This window comes from Nesoenas mayeri, assembly GCF_963082525.1.
Source record: "Nesoenas mayeri genome assembly, chromosome: 3".
NCBI lineage: Eukaryota > Metazoa > Chordata > Aves > Columbiformes > Columbidae > Nesoenas > Nesoenas mayeri.
In genome coordinates this window covers 15,833,685-15,855,103 of record NC_137544.1, presented here as the reverse complement: position 1 = coordinate 15,855,103, position 21,419 = coordinate 15,833,685, and the positions used below count along the sequence as shown (strand labels likewise).

Below are 21,419 nucleotides of genomic sequence, written 5' to 3'. Positions count from 1 at the left end.
GAAAGTGTTTAGACACTTGTTTCCTTCAGATCATGCCTGGTTTAGAAGGGTCTGCAGAACATTACTCCACATGAGCTACAAACCACCCTCAAATATTTGAAGTAAGGCAAACTGAGGGCTCAGTAAGGACTAAAAGCTGTTGCTATATTTGACCGAGGAAGAAGCATCACCAGAGGAGGGAACATCGCTACCTTGCAGACTCCTGCACCGCAGGAGTATTTGTTAAATAAAGCACTGATGGAAGTCCCAGAAAGAAGAGTTTCCTAAAAGTTTATTTATTGCAAAACCTCCAGACTGGTTGAAGGTAGTCGGTGTTTAATGAAAACAAATAGCCTCTGCATGATTTGTGCAAGTTTAAAAGATGGCGAGAAGCTGACAAGCTGCGAGAACCGGAGCTGTTACTGGCTTTTAAGGGATTGTGTCACTAAGTGCAGCAGCCGTCCCTGTACGGAGAGGGACCCCCCGCACTCAGCGTCTCCCCCCGGCGCGGATCCGGCAGCTGTCCCGCCCCGGCCCCGCCCCGGCCCCGCCCCGGCCCTATCGGTGCCGGCGCCGTGCGGGCAGCAGTGGGACGGCGTGGGGAGGGACAGGCGGCTGGCGCAGGTGAGACGGCGAGCAGGGGTGGGCAGGACACCGCACCGGCAGCATCTCTCCCCATCCCATCTCTCCCCATCCCATCTCTCCCCATCCCCTCCCTCTCCATCCCCTCCCTCTCCATCCCATCCCCTCCCTCTCCATCCCATCCCACCCCATCCCACCCCACCCCGCCCCATCCCATCCCATCCCATCCCATCCCATCCCATCCCACCCCACCCCACCCGCAGAGCTCGGGCTGCGCAGCCCGGTGGTACCGGGGTTTCGGGCGGTGCTCTGGCCCCGGGGCGGAGGAAGGGCCGGCCCCGGGCGTGGGTGTCAGGCGGGGGTCACATCTTCCCTGTCCCAGGCAGCGGAACGCTGAGGCGTGCCTGGCCGGGGGCTGCGGGAGAGCCTCCGGAGACACTCGTCGCCCCTCCGGGAGATGGTTTCTGCCTCTCGCTGCCCTGCCCGGTCTGTTCAGTTAACATCCGTGTAGTTGCCCCGCGTGGATTCCCGCGGCTGTTATATCTGTGGTGTTCTACTGCTATTTTGTCTGTACACCGCGACTTGCCTTCCTTCAGCTCCTTCCTATCCAGTTTGGGAAGAAAAACACAGCGGAAAGCAACATTTTATCTTGCCAGTGGCACCTTTAGCAGCCGACGTGCTGAGCAGAGGTCTTTTTGCATCCTGCTTTTGCTTTTGCCTGCAAGTGTCCAAAAATTTGAGAGAGAATATTTGTCAAGCAGAAACCCTTAATGACATTTGAATGGTTTAGTGAAGTCCCCAAACTGTACAGTGGAGACTGGACTTACAGCGTGAGGGGAATGGAACAGGCTGGGAGGGAAAAGGGGAGGAGGAAGCTTCGTTTCTTCATTCAGAAACTGGATTGAACAACCCTGAGGAAGGAGGAACAGCTCCACTCTTTCCGTGACATTCTGGAGAAGGTCATGTTCCATTTCAGCCTGAGACACAGGACTGACTCACTCTCCTCATGTTTCTGAAAGAATCATTAATCTCTTCTAACTTTTTCCTGTTCTTAGGGAAGAGCCTGTTTTGTGCAGTGCTTTTGTAGCCTCTTACCTGCTTTGTGTTTCTACAGCGACCAGGAGTGAAGGGAAAATATTAGATCATGTCGGAGTTCTGGCTGATTTCTGCCCCAGGAGATAAAACAAATCTGCAGGCATGGGAGAGAATGAACGCGGTGACGTCTAAATCCAACCTGTCCAGCAACAGCAAATTCCATATTCCAGACTTAAAGGTAAATGAGGAAAGGGTTTGGATGTGTGTGATAAAGTAGCATTAGCAGGACTAAAGACTTGGGATAAATGTGGGATTTATTTTTTGGGGTAGTAAGCAGAAAGCAGAAGAAGATTGGAGTCAAGGAATGAATTGTGTTCAGCCAGCTGAAAACTGATCAGAGAGAAAAGGAGTTATTGTGCTTGAAGCTGACCTTCACATTGGAAGGATATATGTATCAGGAGTGAAGATGACCAGTTAAATAACTGATTTATTGCTCTTGATGTACCATTTGCTCCCAGTCATGAAAGTCATACAGCATTGTACATCTTGGATCGCTAATGCAAAGGGAGTAGCTAAGTATGTCGAACTGTGCCAGTAAGACTGCTAACAGAGAAAACAGTGCTATAATGCACATTACTGCTTGAGAAATGGATGTATGTGTATATTCAGCTATGTTGCCTAGCTTCACATCACCATATAAATAGGAAAAGTCTTAATCCATTATTTTTTTTAATCTTTGCATTATTTAATCCTTATTTTATAAGGTCTGCACCTTATTATTATTTCACTTATGGCTATGAAAAAATCCAAATATGCTGCATTAAAGTCAGTGGAGCTACCACAGATGTAGAACTTGGTTCCTTGGGGAGTTGCCACTACCCATCACTTAAAAAAACTACACTTAGTGCATTCATGATCTGGCTTTAATCCAAAAAGATTGTTAACAGTTATAACTTGAGCTATCCCAGTTACAGAAGGATACAAGTAAAAGGGGAGCATGGCCTGTTCTCAAGTAATAACCTACTGAATTTTCACATATATGTTTCAGACTGGGAATATTGCTTTTGGCACCTGCACCTGAGATTGCTGGCTTTTACCATCTATGGGCTTTACCTAGTCGGTGTTGGTGTCAATCCGTCAATGTCAGAGGACATAAAGCATTTGCAGTGCCTGGAGATGCAACCAGCCCCTTAATATTCTCTGTAAAATTTCTTTCTTCTCCTTCAGCTTGACTCTTCAAAATGTTGAGCTGGCAACATTACACAAAAAGGTTCAGCAATATATTGCCGTACCATAAATATAAGATGATGACTGTGACAGAGAGTCATACAAAAAGCAGATATTGGTCTTGGAGGCAATGGCTTTGTGAGAGGCTTAGTCTTCGACTAAGCAAAGAAAGCAAACAGAGACCCCCTCACACCTTTTGAATAAGTGCTGCTTCCCTTGGTTCTCTCACTACATCAGTTTTGTTTGTATAATATGTATGTTGTGTGCATTTCTAGTCACTATTTCATCATGTAAAAGACCAGTCTATGCTACTTAATGATATGGGAATGAAAACAGGAAGAAAGATACTGACATGTAATCTTGAGACTGCATATACATGTTTTCCTTTATTGGAAAAGGCTTTTTACCCTAGGTCTTGGGTGCAGGAATTGCTACTATTTTCCACTAAGTAAGTCAAGTTCTGCCAACAGAAGCCTCAGTCAGACTTGTGCATCTTTCACCTACTTCTCATCTTTTGCACAGGTGGGGACACTGGATGCTCTTGTTGGTCTGTCAGATGAGTTGGGAAAACTTGATAGCTTTGCTGAAAGGTAAAATAGATCTTATTTACTACCTACAAATGAGAAACAGACATTGTTTTTATGGGACGGAATGTCCTTGTGTTCACCTCTGTCTGATTCAGTTCAGCCTGGGCTACCACTGGGCTAAAGTCGATAGGCTTTTTTTTAACCCTTGTGTTGATTGTCATGGAGTCATCACAAAGAAAGGACCATTCCTTTAAATTGGGATGAACTAAGTCAGTGATAGTTTTGTCTGCACAGCAATCTGTTTGAGTGGCAGTGTTAGGGAAGCTGTTTCTCAAAGGGAAACTGCTAAAAAACGTTTTTTATTTTTTTGTAAAGAACATCATCCCACCTGATCCAGAAATTTAAATTAATAAAGTGGCATTTGGAGAATATTAAGCCCTCTCTGATCTCATTTCCCCAGAATTTTTCTCTCGAGCCTTCTGCTCCTTTTCAGCTAGATATAGGAATAAGTTCTGAATGAAATCTGAAGCTCTCCCTCTCAGACTCTTAAACTTCTTGAAAATCAGATTATTGACTCACATAATATCAAACCAACTTATGCAAAGACTCATATGATCTCCCTGCTGATCATTGCCCAGATTGCCTTTTGAGCCAAACTCGCCTGGCTGTACAAAGAATACTAAGTATAGCAAGCTGAGAAAATGCCAGGTTGTAACATACTTCAGGGCACAAGTTTGACTTTGTTGTTGAAGCAATCAATGTTACACCAGGGGAGGTTTAGATTGGATATTAGGAAAAAAATATTCACAGAAAGGGCTGTCAGGCATTGGAACAGGCTGCCCAGGGCAGTGGTGGAGTCACCATCCCTGGAGGGGTTTAAAAGACATATAGACGAGGTTCTTAGGGACACGGTTTAGTGCTAGAGTTATGTTATGGTTGGACTTGATCTTGAGGGTCTGTTCCAAATGAAATGATTCTATGATTCTACAAGCTGCTGTGCTTTTCGTTTTGGTGGCGTGTTTCTTTGTGGTTTTTTTTGTTTGTTTTTATTTTGTGTGTGTATGTTTGGTTTGGTTGGGTGGTGGGTTTTTTGTGTTTATTTGGTGTTTTGGTTTGGGTTGGGTTTTTGCTTTGGAAGCATACCTCACATACAGTTGTGGTCATGGTCACAGTGGCATGTGTTCGCTCTGGGCCTTTTTGGCATTTTTTGCCCTCAACCAGGTCTGATAAGGATTTGCTTGTTTAAATATGCTTGATAATTTCATAGATTTTTGTCTGGCAGTTGCAAACACATACAGAAACACTGATATAAACTGTTTATATCTATGCGAGGCAGTCTGAGTAAAAGTAAGTCTGCTAGAATATATTTCTCCATAGGATTTTTTTTTTCTACTTTACTGGTGCTACGGCAGTGCTGTATTAGGGTGATTACATTTGATCACTCTTGGTTGCACACAACGCTGATCTTTTTAGAACCATAGAACATCTCAAGTTGTAAGGAATCCATAAGGTTTATCGAGTCCAAGTCCCCGCTCCTTGCAGGACTATCTAAAACTAAACCCTACTACTTCTTACAGGATTTTTAGCAGGGCAGAGAAACTTAATTAATCAAGAAAATCTTTATTACGATCCTGCCAAAAAACCTGCCCAAATTCTTTGTAAACATGTTCAGGCCTCTGATTCATATTGCAGAGATATTTCATGAAGTGGGGTTGGGGGCATATTTGGGGAGAGGCAGTGTCAATCCTGCTATCTGGTCAGGGCAGCAAATAGGCAAGCAACTCTGTGATCTGGGTTTGAGAGCTGCCAAAAACCATGCAGAACTGGCTTTCAGAAGGGCTTAGCTAATTCCCAGCTTTGTGAAGAATTAGGACTTCTGAAAAGCCATCTGTAGGATCTGTGTAAGATCAGAGGCTGATTTTAAGTGGAATGTCAGTATGAGCTTCCTAGGCTCGCTGTCTCCTTCTGTTACCTTTGTCTCAACTTGACAACATGGTACAGCTCCTTGTTCAAGCTGGATGCCATGTTACTCCACTAATTGTCCCTTTAATGCCAGTAATGACACTTGTCATATGACATGTTACAGGCACTGAGCAAAGGGGTCAGTGAAGCCCTTCCCCCGTAACCTGCCGAGATAAGGACTCTTCCTATTTGTCTCATTTGCCTATTGAGCTAGGTAACCAAGAAGGGTCAACAAGATTTAAAAATAAGAAAAATGTGTTGAAAAATAAGAAAAATGCATGAGAGTAATAATAGAGAGTAATCAACGTAAATGTATTAGCAGATCAAATCCCACAAAGGCATTTTAGATTAAATAAATGCCCAGAGGTTTGAGTCTGAATTGTGATTCAAGGGTTAAAAAGCCAAGCACTCGTGCTTCATTGGAGTAAATGGCATCCAGAGAGTTACAAGCCTGTTCCAGTGACCTGAGCAGTTCCCTTCCTGCTCCTGTGGAGCAGCTGCAGTGGAGCTGTTGCTGGATAAACACCTGCCAGTAAAGCCGGGCAGCGCAAACCTGTCAGCGCTGCCTCCTGCCAGGACAGCAGAGACGGGGCAAGAGTTTGCAGGATCTATTGTTTCCACATACTTTTATTATTTATTCACACAGGGAGGCAGGGTGTTTTTCCATGTCACCCTGTGGTATCATGGAGCTCTCTCAAGCTGACGGTCCCCTCGGTTACTCATACCTGGGGATTCTCCTGGCTTCTCAGTTGGCAGAGTGTTCTGCAGTGGCCTCAGATGGCAGGTCTTCTGCTCTCTGCAGCACGTTGGAGGCCTAACTACTAGCACCCTTTAATACACAGTATCATTTAAAGAGTGTTAGGTTGTTTTTTTTATTTTTGAAGTAATGACATTGCAGCAATTTCAGAAGCAAAATGTGAGAGTCTCCCAAGCCATAATACAGGTATTTATTACTACTTCTCGAGGCAGTTTAGCTGAAACCCACTCCTTCTATAGCGCATCATTTGAGCATGATATTTGCTCAAGGTGGGATTCATCTCACCTGAAGGCAGAGGTTAAGGTTTGGATGTGAAAGCTGCTGGCAGTTGGATTTGCTACAGTCAATGGGGCTCCTCCAGGACTCTGGTTCCTCTCACTTGCATCAAACATCTGTGGTGCACACGTTGTGTGTTCTGTCTTTGCATACGGAATGTACTGGATGAGTGAATCCCACTTGCATTTCACGGGATGCAAGGCAAGGCACAGAGACTAAGCCAGGACTGGAGAACACGTCTCTGGCCCAATGTATACAAATATTCTGTCTGCGTCCTGCTGCAGGAACCTTGGGGTGTGTGGGCTGGAAGGGAGCCAAGCCTCAACAGGGCAGCTGGGACTGGGGGTGCATGACAGCACATACCCGTCCCACTGTCTATACCTGTAGGCAGAGACCAGAGCTGACTCCCAGCTATCAGGTTAGCCACCAGCTGCACTCAACAGTAATGAAAGCAGCTCACACCCCTCGGAAAAGCTGCTGGTTTATACACTTCCCTGTTGGCTGCTTTCTCCATAACGTCCTTAGCCTCCTGCTATACTTTTCTCACCAAATAGGCTGGAGTCCTGTCCTGTTCCAAGTTCCTTTGGGCTCCCCGAGCATCATGAATGAGCCAAAAAACAGCTGCATCTACAAGCTGAAAATTGCATTAGTGCTTGGGGAGCTGCTGTGCGGATCCTGCAGCCTCCCCAAGCCCCAGTGTGGGCAGCACATGTTCTGCTCCAACAACATGCAGCTGACACCGGGTCCCTGAGGGGCTGCAGCCAGAGGGTGAAAAACTGAGAGCTGTGAACCAGGGCACGGTGGTGTATATTCCTCCTACAGACACTCTGAACTGGGCCTCTCCAGGGTTTTGATGAAAATAGTTTGGGCTGGAAGGGACCTTTAAAGATCATCTAGTCCACGTCCCCTGCCATGGTCAGGGACATCTTTCACTAGATCAGGTTGCCTAAATCCCTGTCCAACCTGACCTTAAGCATTTCCAGGGCTGGGGCACCCACAGCTTCTCTGGGCAACCTGTTCCAGTGTCTCACCACCCTCACCATAAAGAATTTCTTCCTCAGCCTAATCTAAATCTACCCTCTTTCAGTTTAAAACTGTTGCCTCTTGTCCAGTCGCTACAGGCACTGGTAAAAAGCCTTTCTTATAAGCCTCTTTTATATACTGAAAGACCACAATAAGGTCTTCTCCAGGCTCAATGACCCCAAACAGCAGGACTTCTGACTAGTGCATTCTTGTCAGCATCAGCAGTCTCAGATTTTTCCTCCCTATCACAGGGCTGGAAAACCTAGCCAAAGACTAAGTTTCTTCACAGGAATGGAGATGGAGGGAATCTTTACCTCTGTAAACGAATACTTTTAAATGTCCTGTAAAACTGCTTTGCAACACACCAAAGAAAATCCTTTTCTCTGATGCTCTCATGGTATCTGTACCTGGCCTGAAGCCCCTTTCCTGAGCTCTTGAAAGCCACAGGATGTCACAAGACACATTGTCCATATGCTATAATGCCCTTTCAGCCTCCAGCTCATCTGCAGCAGTACCTGTCTGCCCTCTGTGAGGAAGGCAAGGGAGAAGCATTTTGCCATTGTGCTCCACTCCCTGTCACTGTGCCAAGGATTGTGTCCACTTCATGTCTCTGCCAGTCTCATGATCAGGGAGTTACTTTTTAGCTTTTTTTTTTTTTACAAGATATAGTCTACCTGGAACAATTATGGAACTGAAGGCAAAATTCTGTGACTATTTCTGAGTACAGGAAGATACTGGAACAAACAGAAAAGCTCTTGGCCTGTATGAGATAGGTACTTTGACTAGAGCCAGAGGGATCTACTGCTAGAGGGACTTGCTGAATCCATCCCTTTAAAATAAATGCATGATAAGTAACTGCATGGAGACAATGTTCTCCAGGAAGGGCTCTGTTCAAATCACTGCTCTGCATCAGGCAGAAGGAGGATTTGTATCTAGTTCTCCCACACCTTAAAGGACTGTCTTGTCCACCATGCCAAAGAGTCTCCTAAAGAAGAGGAATAAGAAGGAAATTCTCCCTGTCAAACAAGAGAACATTGTCTTTTTCCCCTGAGTACTTTGTAAGAATCTTATCTCTACAAGCCATGAGTGTTTATTTAGCATCTAATGGAACCAATTTTCAGCCAATGTTGTCACTATGTACCTTCTTGTTCCTCCATTGCCTTTGGAGTTGTAAACATGGGTTTCTTGCCTTCTGGTTTCTGCTATGAGTATGATGAATGTACAGAAGACTGAATCTTGAGCTTCTGGAAGTCTGGAGCACTGGGGAGATGATATTACCTATGTGTTTACAGAGATCAGTGTAATTAGAAATATGGCATTTAATTCTGCAATATCCCATAGATTTTTTTTTTTGTCATCATTTGAATTACAAATTAATGTGCCTTGCTTCAGAAGTGTTTTGTTTGGGCATCTCCATGTTTATCAGATCATTATGGCGACTGTTTTGCATTCATTTTGTTACTTCACTAACAAAGCTTCTCTTCTTACACCTAAGTGTAATAAAGAAAATAGCCCAGTATATAGGAGAAGTTCTGGAGGACTCAAAAGATAAAGTCCAGGAAAATCTTCTGGCCAATGGAGGTAGGTGCTGTGAATGTGGTTTTGTTTTGTTTTGGTTTGGTTTTTTAATGTATCAATGCTGCCTTTGCTTTCGAATATGAACATGTGGAATTCAAACACTCATACATTAGAAAGGACAACCAGCAGCAACATTTTTAAGAATACATCTAGCCTGCTGCCATTTTTCTCAAAGTTATGAGAGGCTTCATCCAGCACCAGTTTTGCTTCCAGGACAGTGTACAGTGGTCTAGTACTGAAATAGTTTTTAACACCGGTGCTGAGGAGTGAAGATGAAAGCAGGAGATGTCCTTCCTCACTCCTAAAATGACCTGGGACCTCCATGAACGGATTCCCCCGCTTTATTATCCAGTATGGTACTCAAGGCCCCAAAGGCAGCCTGTGTCAAGGGCAAAATTACCATTTAGGAACTGGTGGCTCCTAGATCTCTCTACATGCTTCATTATACCTTAAGTGTGTTTCAGAGCGAATTTCTTCCCAGATGTCCTGGAAAAGTACAGCAAATTTGGATGTGTTACACATGCTAGTGACAGGCTTGTCAAGTGATGCTATTAACTGTCAGACAAATAACCTAAGAGTGTACACTCCATCAGCCTTTGACTGTCTGCAGTGTTGTACTTCAGATCTGTATGAGTAAAGCATGGGGAGGAAGTTCTTTTGGAAATGTCCTTCTTGCATGTAATAAGACTGATTTTTTGATGAGAGCAGCCACTTGACAAGTACAATAATCCCACTTATTATGTTTCAGGGCGAAAGGATAAAATGAAATGTCTAAAAAGTATGTTGAAGATTGATGATTGCAGTGTTGTTACAAGCATGCATTTGTGTGTATTAGTGCTAGAGACAAGTCTTGGTCTGGTTGTAGAGATACAGTGATCAGGTTACGATGGATTTCTCAAGTAACAACCTCGTAGCTTGATCACGATATCCCTATGACTTGAGAAACAACAGGTTTAACTTATTTCCTTTGTTTCCTCTTTTTACAACATTTTCCTTCCCTATCAGCTTTGCATGTGTTGTAATAGAAGGATGTGTTACTAATTGCATGTGTTACTAATTTCTGTCCTCTGGATTTAGTCATCCAAGCAAATCATATTAAACTAAGACATTAACCTTTCCAAGACTATTGACTACATCTTAAAAAATGGAGTCAGCTTTAGTATATGAGGATTCACCTGATGGTTTCCAGTGTCATTCTTCATAAGCTGCAGCAGCTTTGTTGTACGAATTCTTTCACCTTCCCTTTCTGGTTAGCAAAAGGACCCTAACTTTGAAGACTTCCTTGATGTCGTGAAATCAGAAACGAAATTATAAGACACGACTTCTTGCCGCATGGTCCTGTTTCAGACTATTAGACGGTCAGAACTCATATTTTTTTTTAAGTTACACTATACACGTTCTCAGATTTTAGCTCTGTTGTATACGTTGCAGACAGCAGTTTGGTCCACAACCTGATGATAATGATGGCTGTGTGTCTAACAGTTATTTGGTAAGATTCATGTGAAGAAAAATGCAAAGTACGAGAAAATACAGCTCTTTTAGTTGAGTGAACACACACACACACACACACTACTTTCCAGTGGGCAACAGCTGAAAGCAGCTGCATGGAGATGTCTCTCTTGTAGAAGGAAAACGTGTTCATGTAATAAAGGGAATTTTTAGTATATCACAACAGCAGGGAGTGCTTTATTGCTTATGACAGAATAAAAAATGTGAAATATAAGTAAAGTTTTTTTTCAAAGATTCAGACCAAATTCCTTTCCATTTATAGTAATGTTAAACCCAAATGAATTTTAAAATTTGGTAAGTGATGGAATAACTCCATTTTTTATAATAAGCTCAAAACGAAGCAAAATGGGAAGAGTAACAATTTTGAAGAACTAAGTGATTTGAAGGGAAAGTATTTAATGTTGCCTCTTAGGGCTGGGTGAGTACATCAGAGATAGGAGAGACTGAGGCTGTGGGGTTCCTGGGCAGCTCTGAGTGCACTGGGGTAGGTAGGAGACACCTCTCCTACCTGGATGGGCAGCTGTGGCAAGTCTTTCAGAAGTGACTTGACGGGTTTCATAAATGAGAAGTGCCATTCCAGGAGCATAAGGGTGCTTGGATTGCTTGGCATTTTAAGCTCATTTCTGCTGATGTGTTCACAGTACTTTGTGCCATGCCCACGATCAGGCTGCTTAACTAAACCACACCAGAGTGAGAGCTCTGCTCAAGAGTGGACTTGTAAAATGGGCTGAGAACTCAAGCTGTGCTCAACCTTTGAATTCTGCTGAGATTCAGGGAATGCGAGGATAAAGGGGCATGTTCAGGGAACTTTCATATCTCCTCAGCTAGGTGCCTGTTTCTAAAGAGCCTGTGAGTACACTGTTCTTCCACACAGCCCAGTAGTACCATACTCTTTGCAGGTTTCATTCGCATTGAATTTAGCAAAGTGTAGGATATGAGGAAGGCCTGTCTCATCACGGTCAAACCCTTCCTCATATCCTACAGCAGAGCCTAAGCAAGAAAGCTCAAAAGAGAGGCAGCAGGATAAAATTTGTGTATCGTGTACACCATGCTGAAAATGTTCCATAAATTTTATTGCTCAAGTAATTTTGACCTTGCTGCCTTTCCTCCAAAGACCACGAGCAAGCTCTGCTGGAGAACCGCGCACACAGGAGCTCTCCTTGCCTGCTGCAGTTTTGCCCCCTTTCCGCACACCTCTCTGTGCCGGAGAATTTGCTGATTCCCAACCAGACCTTAGCAGGAGGGGTTGGATCTTTGCCTTGTGACTCCTGTCCATTGGATGTGGGGAAGGTTTACACAGCTGTGGTTTTAGAAAGCGGGGGAGAACACCATCATGCCATTGCTGTCTGCCTCCCAGGCAGTTTATCCCTTGCTAAGAAGCCTGTTTCCTACTAACATAAGACTTTCCATACTTGGAAATCTAATAGGGTAAACTGACTCTGTTGTGGGGTGAGAGAAGCCCATGGGAAGGATAGTGCTCTCCTGCCAAGGGTATTCGGTGTCACATGAGGCAGGGTAGTACCCTCAGCCTGGTAGTAAGGCATTTACACAACATTTTACATTCTTTTCCATGCATCTCAGTTCATGAAGTTTTCCCCACACCCTGGAAGTCTGTGCTCAAACTTGGCTGTGGGACTGAATTAACCCTCTGGACAAGGCAGCAAAGAGTGCTGAATGGCCCCAGCGTTGCACCTCCTTTCACTTGGCTCCTTGAGCTTGTTTTGCTTCCCATGTCTCCCAGAGCAGCTTCCCAGATATTCTCCATGTTTACCCTCCTGGTCTGGAAGGGAGCCCACCTGGCAGGTGACAGTGCCTCTGGCCTTTGTCTAGACACTGAGACCCTGACTGCTGTCTTCTCTGGGCTCCCTGGGGACAGTCCCGGCCCCTCTGCTTTTGTGGCAGTATGTGTGACTTCATCCCATTCCATAAAGTGTCCCAGGAACACTATGTAGGAATGAGTTTGGCATCCTAAGGGCTCTCAGAACTCAGGTAAAGAGCTGTCTGATTTCATGAGCTGCTAGAGGAGAATTCCTTGTTTGGTACCATAATGTACCAAGACTTAATGCAGGGGTGTCAAACTCATTTTCTCCGGCAGCCACATCAGCCTTGCGGTTGCCTTCAAAGGGCCAAATGTAATTTTAGGACATTTATACAGCCCTAAAATTACATTCGGCCCTTTGAAGGCAACCGCGAGGCTGATGTGGCCTCCAGTGAAAATGAGTTTGACATCCTTGCATTAACGTTTTGTAATGTTAAGGAGCCTTGGTCTTCAAACAGAGCAAGCCAGCATGATCCTGTTCTAGGAGCAGGATGTCATATGTGTCATCTCCCCTCGATTCTGGGAAGAAGTGATGGTTCCTCATAGGTGCCTTGTTTTGGGGCGGGGGGAAGTTGCATGCACAGGGCATTGCTGTGAGTTCCTGTTCTTGAATGCTGTGATTGGATTTATCCATTTAGAGAACTACTGTATGGCTTTGTGTGAGGTGGGGAGCTCTGTGTGCAGAGCCAATGAGGAATTCCTCATCGTACCTGAATCACTTTGATTTCTAGTGAGTGCTTGACTGAAGTCACATCAGCTATGCTCTTCATACCTTTCATCAACCTCTTAACAACCCTGAGTATTACTGCTAGTCGTGGGTCAGTATTGTCCTGATAACTCTCACTGGGATTAAATTCAGGCATATTGCAACAATCAAGATTGAGGTATGTTACATGAGGCTGTGGCTGCACGTTGCTGTGTCCTGCTGATTTTACAGTAGCGCTTGTTCTGTGGTGTTAGGTATAATGCAGAAAAGATTTCTAGTGCAACTTCTAAGTTTGGGGATGTTTAGGAAGATTATTAGATTTGGCATGTGATCTGTGCTGATTTAACCTAGATCAAATTTCTATGAGGATTCAGAGGTGGGCTTCTGGTTCACTCCTCTCTCCAGTGGTAACCAACGTTATGCATAGGCTGTAGCTGGGAACTTCTACCCAAACTTTGACCTGCCGTCTGGTAAGCTGCCTGCTTTAATGCATCTCTTTGCATTTTCAGTTGATCTAATTAGCTACCTGACACGGTTTGAATGGGACATGGCCAAATATCCCATAAAGCAGCCACTGAAGAATATATCAGAAGCATTATCAAAGGTAAACTGTACTCGAGATTTTAAGATGTCAGCGTGGGAAGCATGTCTTTTGGCAGTTTTTGGTCCCTCCTCTCAAGGCAGTCAGTGAGAGCCTTGCCTTTGGTTTGGGCAGGAACAGGCTCAGTACTTGTACTGAAGCAGTTGATATTATTTTAATTTCTAGTGGTATAATAATGATACATATATTTAAACCTAACCAGTCTGTAAGTATATGGCACTTTATCAGAATTACTAGAGTATATTGACATGCTTCTGTACTTTAATCCCTTTCTTTACAATATTTTATTGTTTGTATTTACTGCCGTATTATTCTCCATTTTGGAGTTCTTTTGTGAAATTGTTGTTCTGACATTAAATCAAACACAGCGCAGGCTGAATGAATTATTTACAGTCAGTCCATTCAGGAAGGCGTGATGTGTTCGTTCAGTATAGATAACAAGGCCTGAGAGCGGCGTCCTTGCAGGAGGGGGGTTAGGATGACATCTCAAGCACTGAGTTGACTAATTTTTTTTACTTTGTTTTAGCAAGTGACTCAAATAGAAACAGACCTAAAGACCCGATCAACTGCATACAACAACATTAAGGGAAATTTGCAAAGCCTGGAGAAAAAAACTGTGTAAGTACAGCACATGTCTGTTCATATCCAGAACACTGCGTGGCCAAATTGAGGACAGGGCACACTCACACCCCTTGCTGTGCTGTGGACCATATCTGTTCTGGTGGGAGCAAATTTTTCTGGCTTTGGGGCATGCTGAGCATCTACAGACCCAGCAAAAGACTGGGGGCAGCTGGTGTGATTGGCATGTCTCAAAATCAGCTCAGGGAGACTGCAGTTCCTAATAGGATTCTACTGGCAGTGTGAGCAGACAGTCCTGGGGAGTGTCAAAACCAAAGGCACTGCATTGTTCTGATGAGATTTCAGGGAGTCAGAGATTAGATGAGCTGGGTCAACCAGTGGATTCCTTTGCGAGACAGTGCTGTTTCCTATGTTCTGAACTCCATCTGCAGAGCTCTCATGGCAAACAGCTCTGTCTTGCTTCTTCCCAGCTCCACCAGCACCCCACTTCTATTTTTCTTTGCTTTTTTTCCTTTCATTGTGTTGAGGTCCAGGTGATGCCCTGTCAGGGCCTCCCAAATATTCTCTCTCCTGCTTATGCTCTTTACGTATGTCAGTGCTGATAACTGGATTTTTTTCCAGGGTATCGCTGGGGAGAATAGTAAATTCCAGTAAGTAGTACAGTGAAAGCAGCTTGCCCAACACATGCGCATATGTGCCACTCTTCCTACTCAGGCCCCTTGCTGCGGGCACAGTACACAGGTCCTCACCTTCCTGGCACTGCAGGCAGCCAGGCTGTCAGCCTGCATAGGAACCAACCTTTGCCCAAGGGAGACACCCATGGGGGCTCAAACCAGACTCCAGGGTGGCTGGAATTTTGCTCCGAATGTGGAGCTAAAATGAGCACCAACTCCACTGAACCCAACCAGAAACTGCAGAAAATAATACTTCCAGGGGGCAGTTCAGAATGAGTTTGTAAAAAAAGAAAAGCTATCCCCCATGGAGACCTGCTCAACATGGGGACTGCAGAGCCATACATACCACAGTTACATCTCCCCCTCTCGCTGCCGAGTTCCTGTGGCCTCACCACTGCCAGCCCGTGCACTGGCCTGTGTTTCCAGCTTGCTATGGACGGTGTTAGAGACATTTGTCTCAGGCTGCGTGCATGTGGATAATCATAGGCATGAGGGACAAGGGGATACTAGCTCCTATTTCCCTTATCTTGGTACCGTTTGTATTCCCAGCCCACTCCTGCAGCATCTCTCCAGCTTTCACGTCAGCTTTAGGCACCTGGAGGGAGGCAGAAGCTCTGTGTGGGGAACACGAGCAGTGCCAGGCCTCTAGCAAGGTGATAACGGAGAAGAATGGAGACCTCATGGTCCAGGCCTATCTTCCTTTACTGACCCATCCACCTTTAAATGCGGGCATCTCTGGTGTTGAACAAGCATCTAATAAGATGCTACTGGCCGGTTAATTAATGTTTAGACTGGCACAGTGAAGCTCAAGCCAAACACAACTGGTTTAGGTCTTTCTCTGCTCCTGCCCGGTGACAGCGTGTGCAGCTGCTCTCTCCCCATACACACCCAGTGCCCAGCCAGCCCCAGGCATCTACACCTAGTAGTTGTGCAGCGCTAGTGGGATTTATCTGACCAAGTGGGTTTAGACTGTGAAGAGCCCCCTCCTGCAGATGCCACCCACACATGAGACTGCCGCTCACACTGTCCTTCAGCTGGACATATCTCAGTGTGCGTGTCCACGGCGGTGCAGGTGTGCCAGGGCTGCTCTGATAGCTGAGGTCCATGCCACCATGGCCTGCTCCAACCGAACCATGGGCACACAGCAGCTCAACAGGCAGCCTGAGGAAGCGGGTGCCACCTGCAAGCAGCAGAATGCTGTAATTTCACATAAAGGGCATAATCTAGCCTAGTGCTAGTCACTGATATTCTGCCATTAGTATTAGTTGCTTTTTTATTCTTTGTAGTTGCAGTAAAAATAACTAAATGGCCATTTTAGAAGTGTAGGCATGTCCTTTAGCCATTGTCTTCCTGGCCTTCTTCTACCCCAGCATGCACTGTTAGCAACTGCACCCACAGCACAATACCTCCAGTGTGCTACTGCTGGGTTCCTGCTAATGTTATTTTTAATTTGTCTTCTTCACCATAGGGGAAATCTGCTGACTCGGACCCTGGCAGACATTGTGCATAAAGAAGACTTTGTTCTGAATTCTGAATATCTTATCACGCTGCTCGTCGTGGTGCCCAAGTAAGGCAGGAGTGCGTGCACACGTGCTTCGTGTGGCGTGGAGTTTCAGGACTAAGCACTGAATCCAGGCAGCTCTGGGTCAGGCTGGGGCAGCTCGTCTGCACGGTGGCTGGGGCACAGATGGAGCTGTTAGCAAAGGGGAAAAACAGTTTCTGCCAAGGGCGATGCTGGCACAAGAGAAAGGGACAAAGACTGGTCTGAACTCTGAGCAGGACAGAATTGAGATGTAGGTTTTTAATGGTTATAGAGTGGCTTCTGAAACAGCTTTCTGATAGGAATAAAAGTTAAAAAAAAAAAGAGAAAAAAATATTCTTACTGCAGCTTAGCCACTTTCTAAAAGGAATTAGACCTGTCAAACTCCCAAGGCCCCTGCTGGCCATATATTTGTAAGAGCCTGCATTTGGGATGAGTGCCATCACCATGAGTTGTGAAGTTACACAATGTCCTGCTCCAAAGCCTACACAAAACTTCCTCTCTGTGTAGCCCTGTCCCAACACCCACACATATATAGTGCCATCACATGTCTGTCTGTGAAAACCATGTTACAAAAAACTATTTGAGGTCTGTTTATTGAGTTTATTATCTGCACATTCTTTCAGACTTCTCACTTTGCAAACTCTTACCATGCCCTTGGCCCCTTTCTCCCAGTGCTGGCACTTGCCGAGTTTGAGAGTAGCACCAGGTCAGCTCTGGGATTGCACATGGCAGATACAGCACCACACCTACCCACAGACCAGGGACAGCTTGTGCAGGGCTCCTGGAGTGTGGGACACTGTGGCAGCCTGGAAGTGTGTACCAAAAGCCACGTTCTTCCCACCATCAGCTTCCTGCTCTGGGCCCTTCCTCATGCCAAGACCCAAAGTGAGGATTGAGGGTGCAGCATTGAGGGAAACATCTCCTTGACTGGTGACTAGGAGAGGAAAGGAGATGCTTCATGTCTCTTTATCCCATAACCCAGCATGAAGAACTCCAACTTAAGCCATTGGCTTAATTACATTTATCAACACATTTGTTTTCTAGTATATAGTATTTATTCACCATGCTTTGTTTTGTGTTGCTCGAAGGTCAAGCTACATACAGTGGCAGAAGACCTATGAATCTCTCTCCGATATGGTAGTGCCTCGCTCCACCAAGTAAGTGAAATTCCAAATTAAGGTCCCTATTTTTTTCAGAGATCCCTGCCATATTTCAGCCCCTCAGATTGCTGGATCCTGGAAAGAATCACTTGTCTAACACATGGGCTCCATGTTAACACACAGATTTGCCCAATCTCATTCTCAGCTGAAATCAGAAATCACTCTGTTGTAGGGAAGTGAAGATGAAAGAAAAAAAAAAATCACTGTCTTTTCACAATTAGCTTGTTGTTCCCTTTTCTAGTAATCTAGTTCTTTCTACTTTCGATGAGGGCCTTTGCTTTTTGTATACAACAGACAAACAATTTGTTACAGTAATCCAGGCATAATTCATACACATGCAATCAATCACATAGAACTTTATGGAAGCTGCTTTTTATAAAGATCAAACACTATCTTTGCATCTGTAATTGTTTTCTACTGTAGAAAAGGATAATTCTGTGTATTGTCATTTGCAATAGCAAAGGCCATATTAACTTAGCCTTTCACCTGGATTAAAAATTCCTTCCTAGGAATTCAATATTCCACTACTCAGCTCACACAGACCAAATTAAAGCATAGATTCTAACATGTTGCTTATTTTTCTAGGTTTTTGTTTGTTTGTTTCTTCTTTTAATGCAGCTCTTGCTGTAATGACACCAGGAAAATATGTCTGTTTATTGTAGACCAAATAGTTTCCTTAAAACATTCTAAACACATGCAAAAGTTCAAGATGCATAATGACTTGAGTATTTCTTGTAGGTAGGTGTTCTGTATTTCAGAGGATCCATATGTGTTCCAAACAGTGAACAATCAGAAACACTCACTGATTATGATATGAATTTTTTTTTGGTAGCCTCTTTCTGTTGCTCTGACAGAATTATAGGGATGCATTAGTCATTTGCATAGAAAAGAACTTGGTCCATCACAGTCATTTATTGGTGGTGCCATCTGCACTTTTTCTGAGTAGATTCTAAGATTAAAAAGTATATTTTGTTCATTGGTACTTTAAAAAATTGGATGCAGGGCCCAAGAGGCGACAGTGATATTTTTGAAATGGAAGAAGCAGGAAGCACGGAGACAGAGGAAAGCTGTGTGCTGCCTCCTTTCTCAAAAACACAAGTATATGGGAAGCAGGTGAAGGTTACGAGGAAACAAAGGAAAATCAGGCAGGCAGAATGTGTGTGTTCTACGGTGGGTTCAGGAACTTAACTTGTGGGAGCTTTACATGGGAGATAGTGTGGCCAGTACTGATAAAGTCTTTGTTCGTGTTTCAGTCACAGCAGTTTTTGAAAAGCAGTGTTGTTCAGTATCATAAATGAAAAAAGAACTGCAAAAGGGGAAGGTAAAGGCAGCATGGGGATTTGCCATGCCAAATCACAGCAGTGAGTTTCCCTCCCACAGAATGATTGCTGAGGATGCAGAGGGAGGACTCTTTACCGTGACCCTATTTAGAAAAGTGGTGGATGACTTCAAGGCTAAAGCCAGGGAGAACAGGTAAGAAGCACTGCTTGCTCAGCAGGCCAGCTGAGCAAACAGATGATGAGGGTAAGGTGGGGCTTGTTCTCTGTGCAGTACAGCTGGATCCATCACTGGGTTTTAGGACTTTACTGTTTGGGCTGCTGCTTGCCCTAAAGCCACTGAGGAAGCAGGGTGGGAAGGGGCTATGGCAGCAGATACAGTGATCCTATTTAAGCAGATCCCAGAATTGTCCTTCCTGCTCTCAGGCTACTGACAGCAGTAAGGTTGCTTTCTGGGGTGACTTTGACTCCCACCCTCCACATACTTAAAGCAATTAAGTTTTAGCAATTTTGAAACATCCTGTACCTGCTTCTCCAGAGGCAAAAGAAATGAATGCGCTTGGACTTGGAATTGCTTGGACTATGGCTTATGAGAGCAAGTATCATTCAATTGTAGGTTCATGGTTCGAGAATTTCATTTTGATGAGAAGGAACTGAAATGTGAAAAGGAAGAGCTGATGAAATTAGCTTCTGATAAGAAACAACAATATGTAAGTAGCATGTGATTCGATGAAGTTGACGCCCACATAATAACAGTGTGTGCCTAAGAACCTCTCCCTCTGAAATAGCTTTATGGTTCCAACAGACCCCTCTGAGTTCCACTTAGCCCAGAAAACTGAGGCATGGGGTAGATAACACCATTTGCCCAAGGTCACTTGACCATCTGCTAACCTGGGAGCCACTGACTGCTCCACAGTGCTGTTGTGTCTGTTCTCGCAGGGCCCATTACTGCGCTGGCTCAAAGTGAACTTCAGTGAAGCATTTGTAGCATGGATTCACGTGAAAGCCTTGAGAGTTTTTGTTGAATCTGTCCTGAGGTAAGTGGGTAAACATGCAGTGCTGGCAAAGACTCCTGGAGAAGTCAACATGTACAGCTCTCCTCCTGGGGCAGTTCCTTGATGGGACGAAACACTCCTTACACACCACGCTCCAGAAGCTTCCAGGAGACAATATAGATGATGACAAAAAATGTGACATACAGAGCTGATGAAAAGCAGTTCTTTGGGGGCACTTACAGGAAAGTGGAAAACAGAAAAACACTGTTTAGTTCACTTTTGGCTTCAAAAAGAAAATACTTTCAGATAAGAAGGAGCACACCAGCACTGAAATCGTGCACTGCAGAAACAATCAGCTGGTGTGCCAGAAGCGGAAAGCTGTGCCTCTTCCCAGCAGGTGATCATGTACATTGATGTGTTTCAAGGTATGGCCTACCAGTGAATTTCCAAGCGATGCTGCTGCAGCCAAATAGGAAGTCTGTGAAACGCCTGAGAGATGTCCTAAACGTGGTCTTCAAACACCTGGATGAAGTTGCAGCTGCAAGTATAATGGATGTATGTATTTGACTATGACTACACATGCTGTAGCTTGTCTGGGTTTAGCCAGATGAACGCTTCCACCACCCCAGGGCTAGAGCAAGCACCTCCTCACACCTTACACTGTGAGGAACCCTGGATGCAGCTCTAATCCCCCTGGTTACACAGTGGATTAGGGTAACTGGTCAGCTCAGATTATGATGGGGAGGCACATAGAGTGCTTACATTTTCTCTCGAAGCATCTGATATGTACAGCTACCAGACTAAAACAGGTTTGCTCAATTAAGTTAGTTCCTTTAGGTAAAAAAAGCTTCAGGCTTTCTATAAACATTCAGACCAACACATGCAAGAGGAAATAAATTCAGAACCAAATGCTAGGACTGTGACACCTCTGTCCTCTGCAAAAAGCTGTAATTGACTAAACATCTCAACCCAGGCCTTCAGCAAGCAGTTCTTGCTTTGTCCTCCCTGTATCTTAAGTGCACAAACAATTTAGGATAAATCAATTAGGATACACCAGTCAGCATTATAACAGCCTAAAACCAACAGGCAGAAGATTCCCAGTGCATGAAGGGAAGAGAAATAAACGAGCTGTCCTAGAGCTGAAGCACACAAAAGTGCTGCAATCCATGTTCATATAGTTGCAACCAAGCATGACTTCTCAATGCTAACTGCATCAGGCAGCCCCCAAAACACCAAGCAAACACCAGATTCCCAGTGGTGAATTCCCCATCTTAAGCACAACAAATACAAAACTCCATTCCACCTGTGGAAGAGGAGCACAAAAGCAACCCACCGTAGCCTGGAACTGTGCAAAGTCAGCTTTCTGGTACTAAAGTCACATCATTTCCTTTTGCAGCCTGGTATGGACATCCCTGGGTTACAACTGAGTAATCAGGAATACTATCCTTACGTCTATTTCAAGATTGACCTCAGTCTTCTTGACTGCAGTTAAAAATAAATTGCTCAAGCTTCATCTATTCATTTTCAAGACCCTAATGTTACAGTAAAACAATCTTCAGCTGCTGAAAGTCAAATTAAAATGGAGATGCTGCAGTAGGATAATTGCATAC

General features: G+C 44.5%; 1 protein-coding gene across 1 annotated transcript; it reads left to right on the top strand.

Annotated features, from left to right (window-relative positions):
- Positions 1 to 1,705: 1,705 nt before the first annotated feature.
- On the top strand, positions 1,706 to 21,301 carry ATP6V1C2 (ATPase H+ transporting V1 subunit C2; the record flags this gene model as incomplete). The annotated part of the gene is made up of 12 exons (XM_080342722.1): positions 1,706 to 1,834; positions 3,346 to 3,413; positions 8,864 to 8,949; positions 13,490 to 13,584; positions 14,108 to 14,199; positions 16,303 to 16,401; positions 17,466 to 17,534; positions 18,918 to 19,010; positions 19,431 to 19,524; positions 19,754 to 19,851; positions 20,235 to 20,364; positions 21,206 to 21,301. 12 exons carry the CDS (start codon positions 1,706 to 1,708, stop codon positions 21,299 to 21,301), a joined length of 1,149 nt encoding a protein of 382 aa, XP_080198848.1.
- Between the last annotated feature and the right edge of the window lie 118 nt (positions 21,302 to 21,419).